Below are 18,215 nucleotides of genomic sequence, written 5' to 3' on the forward strand. Positions count from 1 at the left end.
CCAAAATGTCATAGGCGTTTGTTAGTTTCCACTTGGAGTTCATATGTCTACTTCTCAGTTATGGAGCTGATAGTGGGTTTTCACTTTCAGCTTGCTACATCTTACCAGGCGTTACAAAGTGGTCTCAACAGTCTTGTCAGGAATGTTCATGCTTCAGCCGAGTTGTTTCCAGTAGGGAGCAAATTATTAGTTTGTGCACAATTTTGGCATGTATTGGAGGGGTCAGTTTGGGCATTGGCTATTGTGCTTAGGTGAAAAAAATGAACTTGTCATTTGCTTTGATGAAATGAATAGAGAGAGATTATCATGTTTCACTATTAGTCATTTCACCCTTTCTACAAGGTAAAACTATTTCTAGATGATGATGTACAGTTTTTTAATTAATTTTCATCATGGCTTGTGATTTGTTCTCATGCATCGACAGGTATTGGTGAGGTAAATAAATATTAATTTAAATGCTCTCATAACTGATATACATTTTGTTTACAGTATGTAATTTACCTAAAATTTGGCAATGGTAACTGAGAGTATGTATGATCCATAAACTTTCTTGTAAACTTTAAACTTCAGCCTCAGGTAATGTGGACTGTGATGGTCAAGTTCCTCTACTCGTTTTTATGAAAGTCTAGGGGGTGAAGTGGCAGAAGAAATTTTTTATTTTACTGGCATGAAAATATTTGAATTACAGAATTCATGGTGATGGTGCTTTTACAACTAACTTTTATGTCTGATGAATAGAGGATAGGTACATTCTCTACAGATATACTCAAAAAGCATGATCAAGGTACAACTTTAAAAGTATTTTTCTCCTTGGAAATGCATTTTGAATTTGGTATTAAAGTACATTTTAAAATGTCCAGTTACATGTGCTATACCTTCTACTTAGACAGTATTTGGTTTTCTCATGGATTCTTCATAAGTTTAACTTTTCAGTGTATGTTTGAGTTCAGATGATGATGACTTACATCTTCCCTTCAACAGGACCACTTTGAGACAACTAGATTTCAGGGAAAATTTGTATGAAAAAGCTTATAATGTATTAATTAGTTTAAGGGTTATTCTCGTCTGTTTTATAAATAGTTCGTCACAACTTTCAAGTAAAAGTAAGTATCAGTGATTTAAATGTCTTATGTTATCTTGACTAGCATCACTGTTTTCTTTTCCAATATTACTGATACTATGTTGATGAATGCATTTTGCATGGCATTTTCAAAAACTTTCAGTTAGAATGGGTCATTGTAACTTTAACAGTTTATGTGCCATTTGAAAAGGCCATAGTCATAAATGGCACAACTTTCTAGGTAAGTTGTATTATGTTTGATATATTACTGATGAAAGTTATCTGGCAAGTCTTAGACAAAGGAACATATCTGCTGCTCAGGTGGGAACAAAAGCGCCCGTAAGAAGTGGTGCACAGTGCCTCGTGATCTTTGTGTGGCCTGTACATATAAAATATTTTTTACCCTCTCTACTGCTTTCATTTTCCTGAGAGGTTGCCTTTGTTGTAAAGATTTACATATCACCACTCTTACGAGTGCTCTTTCATCTTGGACAGGAATTGTTAGGAAGCTATGAAATTCATGAAAAAGCCTTATTAATGGGACATTTTTTTATGCTTGTGTCCCTCCTAGCAAATGCTTCAGCCAGGCAAGTTAATGGACTTAATTAAGCAAGAGTAATCCACACTGAAAGCTTGCTCTTAGTTTTGTCTTTCCTCCTCTCCAGGCTTTTGTAATGAGAATGAAGATCATAGACAGAAATGTCGATGTTTCAGCTCTTCTCTTTCAGTACATCTTTGATAATTGTAGACATCTTGTGTATTTTGTCTGGTTGTGAAAGGCTACCTTAGAGGTCATCTGTTAGGGAGAAGTTATTTCTTTAGCAATGTAATATAGTACTACAAGGTTCTTAAGAATTACTTTCATATTTCTGAATTTACATATCTTCATTGTACGGTAAGTTTCCATCTTGTGACCGTGTTGCATGGGCTTTTTTTACATCTTTGAAATGTCCTATTAACTGTGACAGATCTGGTGCCTTCCACCTGAACAGTTTCTGTGAACATATTGTAGGCCTCTTCACTTTCTTTTACTCTATGCTACAAAAAGAAGTTATGAAGTGACTTTAATATGAAGTGACATTGCCAAGGCAACAGATTCAATCAATCTGCTCTCATCAGGCTGCCAGAGTGCTTGAAATTGCACAGGTAGGACATAGATATATATATAGCAATATGGATAATTCTCTGTTACTGGTAATGTTGGCAGTAACACAGTATAGTTTTGCGTCTGTTATAAAATGCTACTAGTGCAATAGAAAAGTCTATTTTAGCAGTATGGGTCCTTACAATATTTTATGTAGGTTTCAGAGATTTATGTTCATATGTTTTTATTGCTTAAACTGTTATTAGGTATTTCACATTTAACTGGACATGATTTTCATAAATATTTGGATGTGGATTTGTGATTTGTCATTGAGATTAATGGTGGTGGTTGGTGATGGTTACAGGTTCACAGTACCAGTAAGAAGCTCCTCTACCAACTTGATCATCTGGTTCAGATATGTAGCCAACTGCGGCGTGATGGACAGATGCGCGGCAAGCACGTAAGCAGAGGGATGCCTTCTTGCATGGGATTTGCAATATTTCAATGGGGTCTAGGCATGAAAGTGGTAGCTGTGATTTTTTTAATACTTTAGATTTGCTTTGATGGTAAAGATTACAATAAAGAGTTAAAAAGGGTTTTTTGTTCTTTTGTTTGTTATGAGCCTTAGCTTCTGGATGGAAAAGCTCATTATATATTGTTACCTCCAAATATTTAAGCTTTAAAATGGTTTTGGTTGCTCTCTTTTGTTGATATATTTAGCTTCAAGTCTGAGATATTTATTAGTTTTATTAGTTTGAGTTTTAATCACTGCTCAGAAATGTCTTAGTGTTGCTGATACACCATCATATTTTGGGAGGTCGTCTATGTCCTTTGGGATCGCAGACTAAGGGTGTGTATCATATCATTTGCTCATATATGATATTTAATTTCTTCAGTACAGTAGTTTATGAAATTTTGCAACTTTGTATATGGCAGCCCTAAGGAAATGCACTTAAGTTCTCAGATTAAGATCATGTTAGTTGTAAACTAAATGAGATTTGTTCAAATACTAACCCATATCTCATGTATAAGTCCACATTTGTGTTCCTATGAATGTCCCAGGCATTGCAGTCTTTTGTATTATAGACAGAAGAGCAGTAATAGTTCTGTGCAATGCCATCTTGATGCAGTGGTTAATAGCACTCATTTGCCTCACCTTTTGTGTCTGCAACAGCTGTGTTTCTACTACAGGAAAGTTTATTAACATAAAAATGGACCCCTCAATTGTACTTATCCGTATTTCATTAATTTCACCTAATTGTCTAAGTCGGTGATCACTGATTTCACCTGATTAAATAAGTAGGTGATCACTGATTTAATTTTACACCTTAATAAGTAGATATCTTTGCTGGTTTCAGTGCTCAAGGTAGCTAGCTACTTGTTACAAAATTTTTAATAACATCTGCGAGATAGAGATGCAGCAGAAGCGGAATACCCACCTAGCCCATAGTGACATCCAGCTTAGTTTTTTTATTCACGTAGACCGTGCTACTTCAGACATCTTATTGGAAATAAAACTGCAAATGGATGGCAAACTTTGCTGTCAACACCTTTGTTCGGTAGTGAGATGCTGTCTCATCAGGTTTCAGCTTCCTTCTCCCTCTCCTCATTGAGCTTCATGGCAATGGAGATGGACAAAAACCAAGCTCTAGAACTCAGTTTTAGGTCTTGGACAATGAAGTAAATTTAATCCTGGAGAAGCAGGTCTTACAGGTGTTAGAGTGTGTCAGTGTTATAGTCACCTATTTCCAGTCTTCAAGATGATGGGAGAATGGTGGTTTAATATCAACCTCAGCCAATTGAACAGGTTTTTTTTTAACAAACCCTTTTTGGGATGGAAACCTTGGCCATGGTTGATCATTCTATCAGGAAAGGGGACTTCTATGTGTTCTTTGTCCTTAAGGATTATGCCTTCACGTCAGAAGAGAGTCCTGCTGGATCTCACATTTAAGACAACCTTTCTTTGAGCTTTAATGCCTTTCTGACTAGTTAGTATGATTCATTCACGCATCCTAATGTCTGGACCTGAATAGGATTGTCTTTGGGCCTTACCTTATAGCAAAGACACAGATTAAAGGCAAACAGGCCTGTCCCAGATTACTCTTCGCTGTTGCTTCTCATGCATCTTTCAGCAAAGTTGAGGAGGATCTTCTTTGCTTAGTAAGAGCAGTTTACCATTATCTGAGGAGGACCAGGGAATCCAGGGTCAATTCGTTTAGAATCTTTTTCTTCACGGGCTGTTCCTGGAAGCAGAGTTATAGGAACATGATATCCTACCAGTCCAGACCAGTAATTTTTAGAACCATTGGTAACTTATAACATGGTGAAGCTGCTGGTAAGGGCTTTAGTCTGTGAAACTAGAGTCATTCGCATATCTTTAGGTTTTTAACATACACTTGATGTCAGAGCCATTTTAAATGTGCATAGCCTGGAGGTGCCAGTCAGCTTTTGTTAGTCTTTATCCTAGGCTTGTAATTCATTTGTCAATAGTTATTTATTCCTAAGTTCTGGAATTAGCAACTGCAGGGCAAGGTAATCCTTCAGGGGAGACTTACAGGAATCTTATCCACATCATCCCAGTTAGAGATAAAGCCTTCATGGTTACTATCAAATAAATCTCATGTATAAGGTGTTGTCTTCTCCTGGGTCAAATGACACATACACTTATGCAAACATTTCATTATTTCTTTCAGGGACTTTTCCCATCCTTACACCAATCCTATCACTTGCTGGAGGTGTGGGTTTCTTACCTGTCCCAGATCTCAAGAGCTCTACATAGATCATTTTGGTCACAATCAGCACCTCATAAGTTTCAGCAGCTTGACCTTTCCCTCTTAAATATTGATTTTCACTTGTATAAGTGATGGGTTAAGGATGAAAAACTTATTTTTAATGATACACACACAGCTCATCTGGTCTGTAGTAGCTTCCTTCTTAACTGCCACAAAAAAGTAGGCAGGTTAAGTGCTGTGTACATCTGGTTCCAGGTGGCATATGGATGGAACTACCACTACTTCTCTGTGTATAGGACAAAAGACTGCAGTATCTTGGACATTAGAAGACCACAAATGTGGGCCGTATATGAGTGATTGGTTTTGTGGAATAATTTCAGTATAAGGAATATATATTCTGTCTAGTACTAACAAGTAGAGGTTGACATATCTAAAGAATTGTATCCATTATGCTTTGAGGTAATTTTTTAATTTTACAAAAGATTTATTACATTGATGGAGAAGGATAGCTATAAAGAGTAATGAACTTATTTCATGTCAGATTACCAAGAAAAACCCTTTTTTCCTCTGTATTGTTTGAATTATTTCATCTACTTTCATTGTGATTTTGTCAAGTTCCATATGCCAGTAGATCTGGAATTTGAAAGGAATTTTTTATGGTACCAGTACATTGTTGCTCTGCCAAAATATTTTTTATGGAATATTTCTATTCATTATGTAATCCAAGTGTTGACTGATAGAAAAGCATTTCAGTGTATCCAACTTCACAGTTTTAATGTTTGCATTATGATACCATATCAGTGTTTTGTTTAAATGCATTGGCAAATACATGTCAAATGATAAATTACATGAAATCTCAACTACATAATCTCAGATGCATGATTGAACATATTTTGATACAGTATGCTTCATTTGATTTAATGTTATTTTTTCAGTGGTAGTGATTCTTATCTTTGCTGCAGTAAGAATAGCTTTTGATAATTGTATAATGTACAAGTTACTTTACGATGTTTAGTTATTTGCCATACGTAGTTTGTGCAAACGTTATATACGACGGATGTTGTATAAACAGCCATTACATTTTTGCTCATGCTTATTATTCTATTTTTTCACAATGAAGAAGAAGCCCCGAGGAAAGCCATCGGCCTACTCTGTAAGTTTCCTTTTTTGTTTCTTTTATTTTGACCTTATTTTTCTTATACCTGAGTTGATGTTATGATTTTGCATGAAGTGAGGGGATTAAAGACTTAATTGTTGAAATGCACTTTTTATTACTTGCATTTGTATTCTTATTGCATTTTTGCAGAAATTTTGTGGTCTTGCACAGCATCTGCTCCTTTTTGTTGTGGAGATTATCAACATAATATGAGTAAATGAAATTCTAGTAACATCGATCAGTTCTGATTTTGAAAAGATGGGGATTTATTTAAATTGGAATTATGGGATTCTGGAAATGTCACTGTTTTAAAAAGCTCTTGAGAAATGTTAGTGCTTTACAGTGTAGTATTTTTCTAGCATATGAGTTTTTCAACTTAAATATATTTAGTTTGAGAATTAGTACACTTTATAGGATTTTACACTCTTTAGAATATTGGTTCTTACGTTAAAAGAACTTGCATTTGTTTTGGCTTAGATTATTGGGAACTCGGTTAACAGGATTTGCATTAATTTTGTTTGTGAAAACAGAAAAATTATTACTGAATATTTGAAGTGTTCTGATAGTTTAGTTTGTAGCTCAGAGATAAGTATGTCATCTAATGTTAACACCATAATGGGTTTATAGCATGAACATTCATTTGCTTTGTCTTTAGTAAAGTATAATTTAACTATAAATCCTTATTACACCATAGCATATTACAGGTGATACAATGTAGAAGTCAACCACAAAACATGTTAGTAAAATATTAATCCTGCTGTTGATATGATTTACAGTCGGCCCTTGACTTCTAGTGGGGATTGGTTTCATGAACACTTTGCATACACTTTGCATACACCAAAATCTGTTTATATTTGAACATCCATATGTATTGTGCAATTTAAGGCATTTGTATATATACTTAACCCCTTGTGTGCAGTGCAAACTATAAATCATCAGTAGATTACTTATGATACCTAGGCTAGCCCTGTGAGAGTTAAATAAATGAGCTTATAACTTATAAATTATAACACAGTACCTGACTGACTTGTTCAAGAAATATTGTTATGAAAAAAAGTCTTCATATGTTTATTACTGATGTTGCTGACGCAACCATAGCATCCCTAACTACTACAGGTGCATAATACATATTGGCAGCAGTAAAATAGCCTTTTTATTTGTGATGTGTGGATTGCTCTCATTAATGAACTGATAACATCTAAAAAATTCTGTGTAGTGTTCAACATGTGAAGAATTCCAGTTTAAGGATATTTGCCATTGGCATGATTTCAAGCCCATACAGGTGAATCCAATGGAGGTCAAGGGTTGACTGTATGTAGTAAATACTTACGTGTAAAGAAAGCATTCAGAACTGAATTTGCTTAAGGTAGGTAATGACATAAGTCCTTGAGGGTTTTTGTTAAGCTTTCACATACTGAACTGTATTTTCATTTATAGATCTCTTGTGTAAAAAGGTTTTAAAACTGTGTGCCATTTATAGTGGCAATTCTGTAATTACAGAAACACTGTAAAAGAGGCCCGTATGTACATATGAAATTCATTTTAACTGACGGATGTTGTTTGGTTAGGGGTTGTCAGTTGTTCCTGTTCTTGTGCATTATAGCTCATAGAAATGTGAGGCACTTCATATAGTTAATAAAGACTACTGTACTGCATTTGGGCTTGCAATCTCTTTCCTTGAGTGTAATGTTGTTTGGATTTTGCAGGTTACTCCTGATGGTAAGGTTGTTTATCGTGGTGGTCCTCACCAGCAGCAGCGTGGACCAGGTGCTAGTGGCAATCCCGCTGCTGATTATTCAGAAGGTGCTAGTCATGTGTTAGCTGTCATTCATGAAATTCTTGCTCATCACAGAGCAGTTGAGCAGAGATGGTCTGACAAGAAGCTCAAGTTACACCAAAGATTAGCTCTCAGGCTATTTCAGGAAGATGTCAAACAGGTAATTTTTTTGCATGTATATAAGTTGTATTTAATTTTTTATATATAAAGAAGGTTAGTTCTCCCTGGAAACCCATGAAAATTTTCATTTTGTGTAAAATTGGCCAAAATATGAGTATCTGTTAAAGAATGTATTGTTGTGCATCATTGTTGTGTAGAAGATTTTTATGTGTTTTGTACTGGTCATTGATTGTTTGACCAGGATGGCTATCAATGTGAAAAGTATGAGAAGGGAGTGGTATCATTTCTGAATTATGTTAAAATTAGATTCTTACAAAGTTTGTTTAGTGGTTTTTTTTATTTAATAGATATTCTATATATTAATCTGGAAAAAGTAATACCATTTATAAATCAGTAATCCTTATATTTCAAGTTTTCTTAAGCTTAGGGAGAGTGTTTGGTAATTCTTACATTTATCATTTAATGTGCATAGAAGCATTAATTCATTCCTTATCATAGTTATGATGTTAGTGACCTTGGTAGTTTTGATGCTAGAAAACTTGCAATTAAACAGTCTTTTTTTATTGTATTGTTTTCAATTCCACAATGATTTCCTTCGGAATATTCACTTCCTCTTTTCTTTTTACACTTTTTTGTGTCTTTTGATCTGCATGTTATGTTTGTTGGTATTACTTTTCCCACTTTGTTTTTTTTTACATTTTGTTTTTGGAACTTTCAGCATGAGCTGTTACACTGGATCATAATCAGTCACTACTATCTGACCTCTTGAATGCCATGATTAAAATTAATTTCTGTATTCTACTATTATTCCTTTTAACCTCCTTATTTAGGAATGGTAGTACATGTAATGTATTAATGTATTTTTTGGAGCCTAGAACTGTTTGTCATTTGTGAAGGGTGATGGTGTTGACTTTCATGATAAGGAAAAGAACAAATTTCAGGGCTTTATGTTTCATATAATTTTCATAATTATTAATGAGCAAAATATAATTTGTATAATTATTAATGAGCAAACAGTTATTGAAATGTATAATGTCCTCTTCAAGTACTGACAGTGTTAAGGGTAGTGGTATGCAAGTGTCAGAATTATGGATAATTTTGTTAGTCCTTAGACAAAATGAAAAGAGAATGGTGTTTATTTTCTAAGTGACTAAAGTGTACGTCATGCTTTGGTCAATGTTGAGTTAACATTTTGTATTTGAGTCATATGCCACTGTTTGTTTCATGCTCCTCATCATAATAATGTATATATCTTTTAAGGGTGGTTGCTATTGTCCACATTTGTTTTGTAGATCCTTTAGATACATTTCTTATTGTTTTCCCTATTATACCAGGTGCTAGATTGGCTGCAAACCCATGGTGAGGTGTTTCTTCGTAAGAATCCTGGCATTGGTCGTAACCTTGCTAAAGCTAGAATGTACCAGAAAAGTCATGAACACTTTGAAAATGTGGCCCAGGTATGTTGATATTGGCATTATATGCATAGTTATAAGTCAGGCTTCATTTTACTGTCATTGCCATTTTTCTAGTTTTTAGTGTATTGCAGCTCTACATGACACTTGGCTTTGTTCTGCACATTAATTAGTTTCTAAATAATCATTGTTATCACTAATTTCTACTTCAGATTTGTGACTATAGTGGCTAACATAAGTATACTGTGCCTTTAAAAGCTTAGCATACAATCTTTCGGTTTATAAATGTCATTTTTGCAAGTTAAAGATAATGAGAAAGGTTAATGAATACTTGTGCTGGTGGGTTGTAATATTGTAATTTTTAAAACTACATTATGTAAACTCTTCATTTATAAACTTTTTCCAAGGTAGGAATATTTAAAAGTTCTTTATATCTTTACATTAAAAAGTTTTCTTAAAATCATTATCAATAAATAACTTCCATTGCAGAATACATACACTAATGCAGAAAAGCTCCTACAAGCTGCTGAGGAGCTTGCTCATACTGGTGAATGCAATCCTGAAGAAATCTATGGTGTGGCTCAAAGATTAGATTCACATATCACAAGTTTTGCAACAAGAGTACAACAGAGACACCGACTCCTAAATATGGCTGTCTTATTTTATACACATGAAAAGGAGGTAAGCAACTGAGGTGTTAGTTTTCTTTTAATATTTTCTGTATTTCTGCGATGAATTACATTATTAATTCCATGGTTTGGCATTACTAACTTGTTTAGATTCCAATATATGTTCATTCCTGATGTGCAGTTCAGTTGTTTCATATTGAAGAAACTGGAATGTAATATCGTGAAATGTTTGTTGTATGTAAGTGTGTATGCCATGTGTATGACTTGAAGCATTTATGTTTGCACTTTATTATTATTAGTATTTTTATTCAGAAGATTAACCTTATTCATAGGGAATAAGCCCACAGGGGCCATTGACTTGAAAATCAAGCTTCCAACGAATGTGGTGTTCATTAGGAAGAAGTACTTGTAAATGTAGTCCTGGGTTGATGGAGTTGACATTTGGAAGAATTTTAGAGTGTCGAGGATAGAAGAAAAGCAGAGCTGTGTCACACAAGAGTGCAAGGGTCACTGTAAGGTTAAGAATCCTTGTGGAAGTGACTTATGGGCATAAATAGGGCAATTAACAGGTTGAGGAATGGAAAGATACCAGGAGTTGATTGAGTGGCTGACCTGGGTTTTTAAGTTGTGTCTGGATGAGGGATAGGTTTGAAAGAATGGCAAAGAAGTGTGATGGTTTAATTATATAAAAGTAGGGGTGTTAGAAAGGACTGTAAGAAATTTGGGGCATAACTTCTCATAATATACCAGTGAAGATGTTCAGTAGGAATTTGATTGAACAAGAAAGACAGATGACAGGAGGACTCTAGAGGAAGAACATTGTGTCTTCAGAGGAGGAAGAGGGTGTGTGGCTCAAGTGTTTGTTTTCAAACATTTATGTGAGAAGCCCAAAATTGAAATGAAAGTGCTGTGTGTGGCATGCATGGACCTGGAAAAAGCATATGATAAAATCAGTAGAGAGTGTAGAGACTGTGTGATATTGAAGATGAGCTAGTGAGATCAACTAAAAGTTTTAATAAATAATATGTTAAAGTATGTAGAGGGGAAAAAGCAGCTGGTTTGGTGTAGGTTCAATATCCTTGTGGATGGGGTGATGTGAGAAGTCAGAAAATAGGCAGGAGATGTTGATGCAAAGTTGCAGGAGAAGAGAATGAGTTGAGAGTATTGTGGAATGGTTGATGTTTGCAGATGATATAATACTGACATTCTTAATTCCATGGATTCATAAATATCATAAGGTATATTTAGTTTGTACAAGTGATGATCATGCAGTACAGTTTTATACATTTGTGGAAGCTTCTTTAAATGTGTACTGATCAAGCATTATTTTTCAAATGTGTACTTATCAAGTATTATTTTTCCCCAAACTCTAGCTGTTGTCTTGGTTAGAAGAACTTACTAATGAGCTTGAAGCGGAAGAGAATGTCGATGAAACTGCTGATTCAGTTGAGGCGGCTGAACGATTAGTTGCTCAGATGACATCTCAGCGAGACTCTACTATAGATGCTTGTGTATCTACCACACATGAGGGAGAGGGTTTGCTGAATGAACTTAGGTTAGTACTCATGTTTACAGTGAAAAATAATACTGTAGTGCAGTAAGTTATTTATTTTTGATGACAGTTGTGAAAATTAGTTTTACCAGATGATGCTGTGAGTATGAAATTATGTTTGGTCTCAGAGTAAAGCTTTCAAAGTAATTTGTAAATGTTGTGTTTTATGTGGAAAAACTTGTATAGGGTGATATTGTGTTTTATAAAGTATTATCTTGGCTAACTATGTAAGAGTTTTGTTTTATTATTTTGATAAATTATTAAGTGATAATAGTATACAGTATAGTATTTTTCATATGCCTCTTGATGCTGCTTGTTACGTAAATAATGATCGGTGCTTATTCTGTTATTCATACATTTTTGTCATACCAGGTCTGCCAATGTCACCCCAGAGGTAGGGTGCAGTTCTGTTGAGGGTGTGGAGGAGGCCTTAGAAAGACTAGTCAAAAAGAGAGATGAACTAGAAAGCCTGTGGGCCAGTCGAAAGCTTCGTCTTGATCTCCTACTTCAATTAAGGCTCTTCCAAAGAGATTCAATGGAGGTTAGGCTTTTGGGGTTTTATTTTCAAGTTCATGTAATTTTGAATAGGGGGTTCCAATGAAAGGTGCACTTGGTTTTTAAATTATACAAGTATGTTTGGCATTTTATCCACAGCTGCAGCTGTAGTTTTTTTTTTATTATTTCTTACTTTACTTAGTAAGGTTGTTTTTTCATATTTCAAAAGGGAACATTCTGGATAACATATTTCAATCTCAGTGGTCTCTGTTGTCCTGTTATATTTATATATTGGATTTCCTTTTAATATATTCAGAGGAGCTTTGGTAGATTTGTTGGTCTACAGGCTCATACAAAGTGTTAGCTTTCTTATGGTCTAAAGATGTATCGAACCTATCTACAAGTACCATAACGTATCTTTCAATTGTTAACTCACAATAAGTATATTAATTTTCTTCACAGCTTCTTGGTCAGTTAGATTTATGGGCAGAGGAACTCCAAAGCACTGATTTTGGCCGTGACATTCCTGAAGCGGAACAGATGTTAGCATTACATAATGACTCAACCTCGCACATGCAAAATGCCACTTACCAAGTTCTTCAGAGTGGTCAAGATCTTCTTCAGGTTAGCTTTAAGTTTTGTTTTTAAGATATTTCATGCAATATAGTTTCAGGTATTTTTTTTTTACAAGTTTTGAGCATATTGAAACAGTATTTACTTTCATAGACATAAACATTCTTATCTCTTTTTTCCAGTTATTAGAAACTTCAGGGATTCAAATACGAGCAGATGCAGAGTCAGATGCTAATAATAAAGTATCAATGCTCCTTGAATGTTTACATGAGAGACAGATGGACATTGAGGTGCTTACAGATATGAAACGTGTCAAGCTAGAGCAATGCATCCATCTGCTCCAGTTTGAAAATGAAGCTAATCAGGTAGTTCTAATTGAAGTTTTAGCACTGTACTGTAATAATATTGAGTTTTATGTGACCAATAAATTGTCCTTTTTTTTAAATGATAAAGTTATTTAGGCTACACATCTTCATGTCTTTGGTTTATACCGTGTTGATAAGCTTTTATGACACAAAATTTCATTATTTGTGTAAATCTTAAATTTCAGGTTATCAGCTGGATAAGGAATGGAGAAGCTGTTTTAGCTGCTAGTTTTACAATTCCCAGCTCACTACCTGAAGCAAATGCTTTATCACATGAGCATGGCCAGTTTCAGGTATGTAATGGCTGTATTGTTATCAAAAGTGTTTGTTTTATGTGCTTTTAAGAAAGAGAATTCTAATGTTTGCAGATAAGTTCTCCATTGTTTAATGTAAAAACAGTATGTTCCATGTGTGTGTTTAAGGACTGATATCTGTTATTGCCCTTCATTTCTGTTACGTAGCTTTATATTTTTACAATGATTATCCCCTCATGGGCCACCACTTACAGTTTGCCTTGCATTGCTCACTGTAAATATTAAAGGATCTTTGCATTGTCCTTTCAGCCTGAGCTGCATTCTTTTTTACTTTTATTTTTCACATGTTTCCTTTTGTCTCTTGCTACTTAGCTGTCTAGCTTCTTGAGCTTAACCACCATGCTTCAGTGTTTACATCATATTTAAAAGCAAACCCTTTGGGGAATCATACAAATATAGTAGTGTGACTTGGTGGTCTTGTTTAACTCATTTACAGTAATGTGCAATCCTTATTTATACATTATTTGTTGTAAGCATGCAAATTGAGTCTTCTTTTTTTTTTTTTGTCAGGTTGCCATTGAAAAAACCCATGCTGCTGTGGTCCAGATTCGACAGAAGTCATCTACATTGTTGATGGGAAAACATTATAGCCCAGAACAAGTTATGGAGATAGAGTCAAATGTGACCAAGAGATGGGAGAAATTAGTTACTTGTGCAGAAGACAGGTAATATTATTGCTGTTGTTGGTAATTTCTTACTAGAGTCAAATGTGACCAAGAGATGGGAGAAATTAGGTACTTGTGCAGAAGACAGGTAATATTATTGCTGTTGTTGGTAATTTCTTACTAATCCATGGGTTGTGAGTGACAGCTCAAGTTGTCCAGTCTTTTAAAACATCTGCTCATGAAACATGAGTGTTACTCTTGCAGTTTTCAGTTTCTGCTGTTGTCTGTTAAGTGAAGTTATATCTGCTTCAAAGAAACTTTAGTTAATAATTGCACGCTATTGGTTAAGGGAGAAAGCTAACCCAATAAAATTTACAATACAGAACCATGTACAGTAGAGAGATCATAACCAATAAAGCTGGTTCAGCAGTTTGGAGGGATGTAGCAAAAATGCAAGCTCCTGAACTGGGAAAACAATATGGAGTCATTAGAGTACTTGTATACAGTAATTATACATATGGAGTGCATGTAGGAAACACCTGACTTATGCATGTATTTGAGATTTTAGTTGGTTCCCAGATTTTTGTATAATGTCAATTTTATAAGCAAGCAAGTCTGTAAAGAACAAAAATGAAACTGTGAAACCAAAAGGGAATGAAGGTTAGTCATTATTATTATTATTATTATTATTATTATTATTATTATTATTATTATTATTATTATTATTATTATTATTGAACTGTTAAAATAGAAGACAAATTAAATGGTGTGTAATATCTTGGTTTATTTTTATATTGAAGTTGATTAAGAAGTCTGCAAAAATGGTCATAGCAAATAGGCTGTAATAAAATTTGCACCATATGTATGACATTTTATCATCCTTATCAAAAACAAAATGCAATTTTGTTATATCTTTGGAAACCAAGGCAGTTCCGTGCGGGTGGGTACAGTATACCAGTTTAATTATCCTTGGTAATCCGACCTTTTCAGATGCAGTCATATTTAATTTTGTAAGCATTATTCTTCCACCTGAAAAATTTCATACTGTTTATATGATAAGTTAATTCTCTGAAATGCAGCATGAAGTTAATCATGCAGGATATAAAAAATCTCTGTAATCTGTAAGCCAGATTGTACAAGACTTTGCACATTCTGCATGTTGTATTATAATCTTTAATAGAGGATTCCAATTCAGTGGCCAAGAAGTTTGTAAGATGTTCTTTATGATTCTCTCCTTCAGTATCTTTAGTTGTGGCTTTTATATCAGATGTCAGTAGAGGCATATCAAGTTTAACAGAATGAAACAAAGGAGATAAGAAATTAGATAAGAGTGATTTAGGAATGTATTTTAAAAGTGATTAGTATCTTTTCAGTTAACTTCAGCCAAGAAACTTTATAACTTAACAGTGAAAATTATCACTCTCCTGCAAATTTTATTTAATGCACTTTATAGTTTATTCCTTATTTACCTTGATGACTCATTACCATCATGACTGCTCCCAGTTTTTAAGTGTACTGTATAAATCCCTTTTTGAGATACAGAACTGTATATTTTGTAACATTTCTGAGGTAATATCAAGACAAAAGAAGTCCCAGTAGTTACATTTTGGATAAGTAAGTGCTCATTGTCATAGTTATGCTCTATAGGTCATTTTTATTTGATTAAGAGAGAAGCAAATTGAACAAGGAGTTTAAAATTTTTGCCTAACTAAAAGGTTTTTTTTAAATGTTACCTTATTTTTCACTGGAATTGTTCAACAGTATTTATTTATTTTTTTAATTCATTGCACCCAATTTTTAGAGTGAAAATCCAGTTCATTATTTGACAGAAGTAGATTCTGAAGAATTATGTATTGTGAAAGAATTTCATTGTTGTCATTGTAGTACTATTTTGTTTTCTCATATTCTCTGTTGTATCCATAGCTAGATTTTTATTACATAAATGTTAATGTCTCCTACTCTACATGTACTTCTGTTCACTATGACTGTTTTATCATTTTTTCCAGATACAAACTGGTTCAAGCTTCAATAACTTTCTACAAAACAGCGGAGCAAGTATGTTCTGTTCTTGAAAGCTTAGAAAGAGATTATCGCAGAGATGAAGACTGGTGTCAAAAAGAGGTTGCAGTTCCAGGTGCTACTGCTGTTCAAGGGGAACAACAGCAATCTCAGCAGTCTCAGCAAAAATCAGATCAGCAACAGCAAGGAACGGGTCCAGGGGGTCAGCCTGTATCTGACAGGGCTTCTTCTATATCTCTCCACATAAACAAACACCAAGAACAGAAAGAGGGATTCCTGAAAGCTTGTACTCTTGCTAGGCGTACTGCTGAAACCTTCCTAAAATATGCAAATAGATCTCAGAATTATTATAGTTTAAAGGGTGATGTTGGCCTTAGAGGACCTGAAGCAAAAGTTAGGGATATTTTAGAAAATCTAATGGCTCAAGAAAACAAAGTTTTAGAACACTGGACACAGAAGAAAAAGAAATTAGATCAGTGCCAACAGTTTGTTCTGTTTGAGGGGTCAGCCAATCAAGCTCTTGATTGGATTATGGAAACTGGTGAGATGTACTTGTCTACACACACAAATCTTGGGGAAACCAAAGAAGAAACAGAAAAATTGTTAAAGGAACATAATGAGTTTAAAGGAACAGCAAAGGACACTAGAGAACGTGTGAAGTTGTTGTTGTTATTAGCAGATTCTCTTGTTGAAAAAGGACATGCTCATGCCTCTTCAATCAAAGATTGGGTTGCAAAAGTTGATTTGGCATATAAGAATTTTTCAGGTCGTATGGACAGATACCGCATGCAATTGGAGGAACGTCTTGGTATTCAAAGTGAAGATAGTAAAGCATCTTTGTCCCTAGACCGCCATAGTGATCCTTCATTAGAAAATAAAGTACAAAGTGTAGTTTCTGTGGCAGTAGTAGCAAATAAAGAAATTAGTGAAGAAAAGAGAAAATCTGCTAGAAAGAAAGAACTTATCATGAGAGAATTGTTGCAGACAGAAAGAGTGTATGTAAAAGACCTTGAGGTGTGTACTAGAACTTACTTGTATGAGACTCGTCAGCCTACAGCTCCGGCTGGTCTTCAAGGGAAAGATGGTGTTATATTTTGCAATATGGAAGATATTTTGAAATTCCACAAAAATATTTTTCTCCAGGAGATTGAAAAATATCAGTGCATGCCTGAGGATGTTGGTCATTGCTTTGTGACTTGGGCCCCACAGTTTGATGTATATGTTAGGTACTGTAAAGCCCAACCAGAATCTAATCGTGTCCTAGTAAACCATGCTGGTACTTTTTATGAGGAGGTGCAGCGTAAGCACAATGTTGAACATCCAATTCCAGCATACCTTATTAAACCTGTGCAGCGCATTACCAAATATCAGTTACTCCTAAAAGAATTGTTGTCCTGTTGTGAAGATGAAAATCAGGGAGAAATTAAGGATGGGCTCGAGGTGATGCAGAATGTTCCAAAGAAAGCCAATGATGCTCTTCACCTCTCCATGCTTGAAGGCTGTGATGTTCCTCCTGATTCTTTAGGAGAGGTAATACTTCAGGACACTTTTCAGGTAAGAATAGATTATGGGATTAGGTACAGGCCACTTTTGTTGCTTAATTTTGTTTGTTTTAGCTCTAATGAAGGATTTTTTAAATGTAATTTCTAATAATTGTTTTTTATTGAGTTAGAATTTAGACATTTTACAATGAGGATTAGGAGTAACTTGGAAATATGATAGAATTTGGATGCTTTGAAGATTTTAAAATCACTCCATTATTCAGGCCATCCATATTTTTTTCCATTTATCTTTAATACAGCTGTGATTTTTTTTTTTTTTTTCAATGGCATCTTTCAGATCCCCTCTTGCCCTACCTATTCATATGTTGATGATTCTACTCTTCAAAATTTGCTCTCTTTATCATCCCTTTAAGATGCTTGTTCACAGTTTTACTTAATCCAGGTTAACTCTGGCAGTGGAGATCTTGGATAGGCTCCCTAGGGCAGTTTTCTTCTTATCTTATATTCTTTTTACCTTAATAATGTTAGGAAATTGTAAATTGAACCTCTCATATTTGTGTTTTGAGTTTATAAATAACTGCAGTAGTAGCATGTTTTGGAAGGATCACTTTATGGGGCTGGCCAAGTTGACTTTCAAGAAACTAGGTGTGCTCACTATGTGCCTTGTGTATTTTTCTGAGCAGTCCCTTCAGATTTACAGAGGAATTATCCTTCCTTGGTTAGAGTTTGTTTTTTATCTGGGGAGGTTTTTGAAGCACTAATATTCTTAACAGAGTAGAATCAAATACTTTCGATCTAATACAGTATGACCAAGCACATA

At 34.6% G+C, this 18,215-nt stretch overlaps 1 protein-coding gene across 9 annotated transcripts in view; it reads left to right on the plus strand.

The window, feature by feature from the left end:
• trio (trio Rho guanine nucleotide exchange factor) overlaps positions 1–18,215 on the plus strand; it is a 1,217,727-nt gene that overhangs the window by 455,624 nt on the left and 743,888 nt on the right. For 4 of the 9 annotated variants that reach the window (XM_067104902.1, XM_067104910.1, XM_067104906.1 and 1 more), the window contains 12 exons: positions 2,509–2,604; positions 5,997–6,029; positions 7,739–7,969; positions 9,264–9,386; positions 9,831–10,022; positions 11,344–11,525; positions 11,895–12,063; positions 12,480–12,641; positions 12,773–12,955; positions 13,141–13,248; positions 13,780–13,934; positions 15,881–17,447. In XM_067104902.1, coding sequence (XP_066961003.1) covers positions 2,509–2,604; positions 5,997–6,029; positions 7,739–7,969; positions 9,264–9,386; positions 9,831–10,022; positions 11,344–11,525; positions 11,895–12,063; positions 12,480–12,641; positions 12,773–12,955; positions 13,141–13,248; positions 13,780–13,934; positions 15,881–17,447 — 3,201 coding nt within the window. Of the gene's footprint in view, positions 1–90; positions 172–2,508; positions 2,605–5,996; positions 6,030–7,738; positions 7,970–9,263; positions 9,387–9,830; positions 10,023–11,343; positions 11,526–11,894; positions 12,064–12,479; positions 12,642–12,772; positions 12,956–13,140; positions 13,249–13,779; positions 13,935–15,880; positions 17,448–18,215 lie in introns of all 9 variants that reach the window. The other 5 variants (XM_067104903.1, XM_067104908.1, XM_067104907.1 and 2 more) reach the window with 2 other exon arrangements.

Source organism: Macrobrachium rosenbergii, chromosome 6 (genome assembly GCF_040412425.1).
Source record: "Macrobrachium rosenbergii isolate ZJJX-2024 chromosome 6, ASM4041242v1, whole genome shotgun sequence".
NCBI lineage: Eukaryota > Metazoa > Arthropoda > Malacostraca > Decapoda > Palaemonidae > Macrobrachium > Macrobrachium rosenbergii.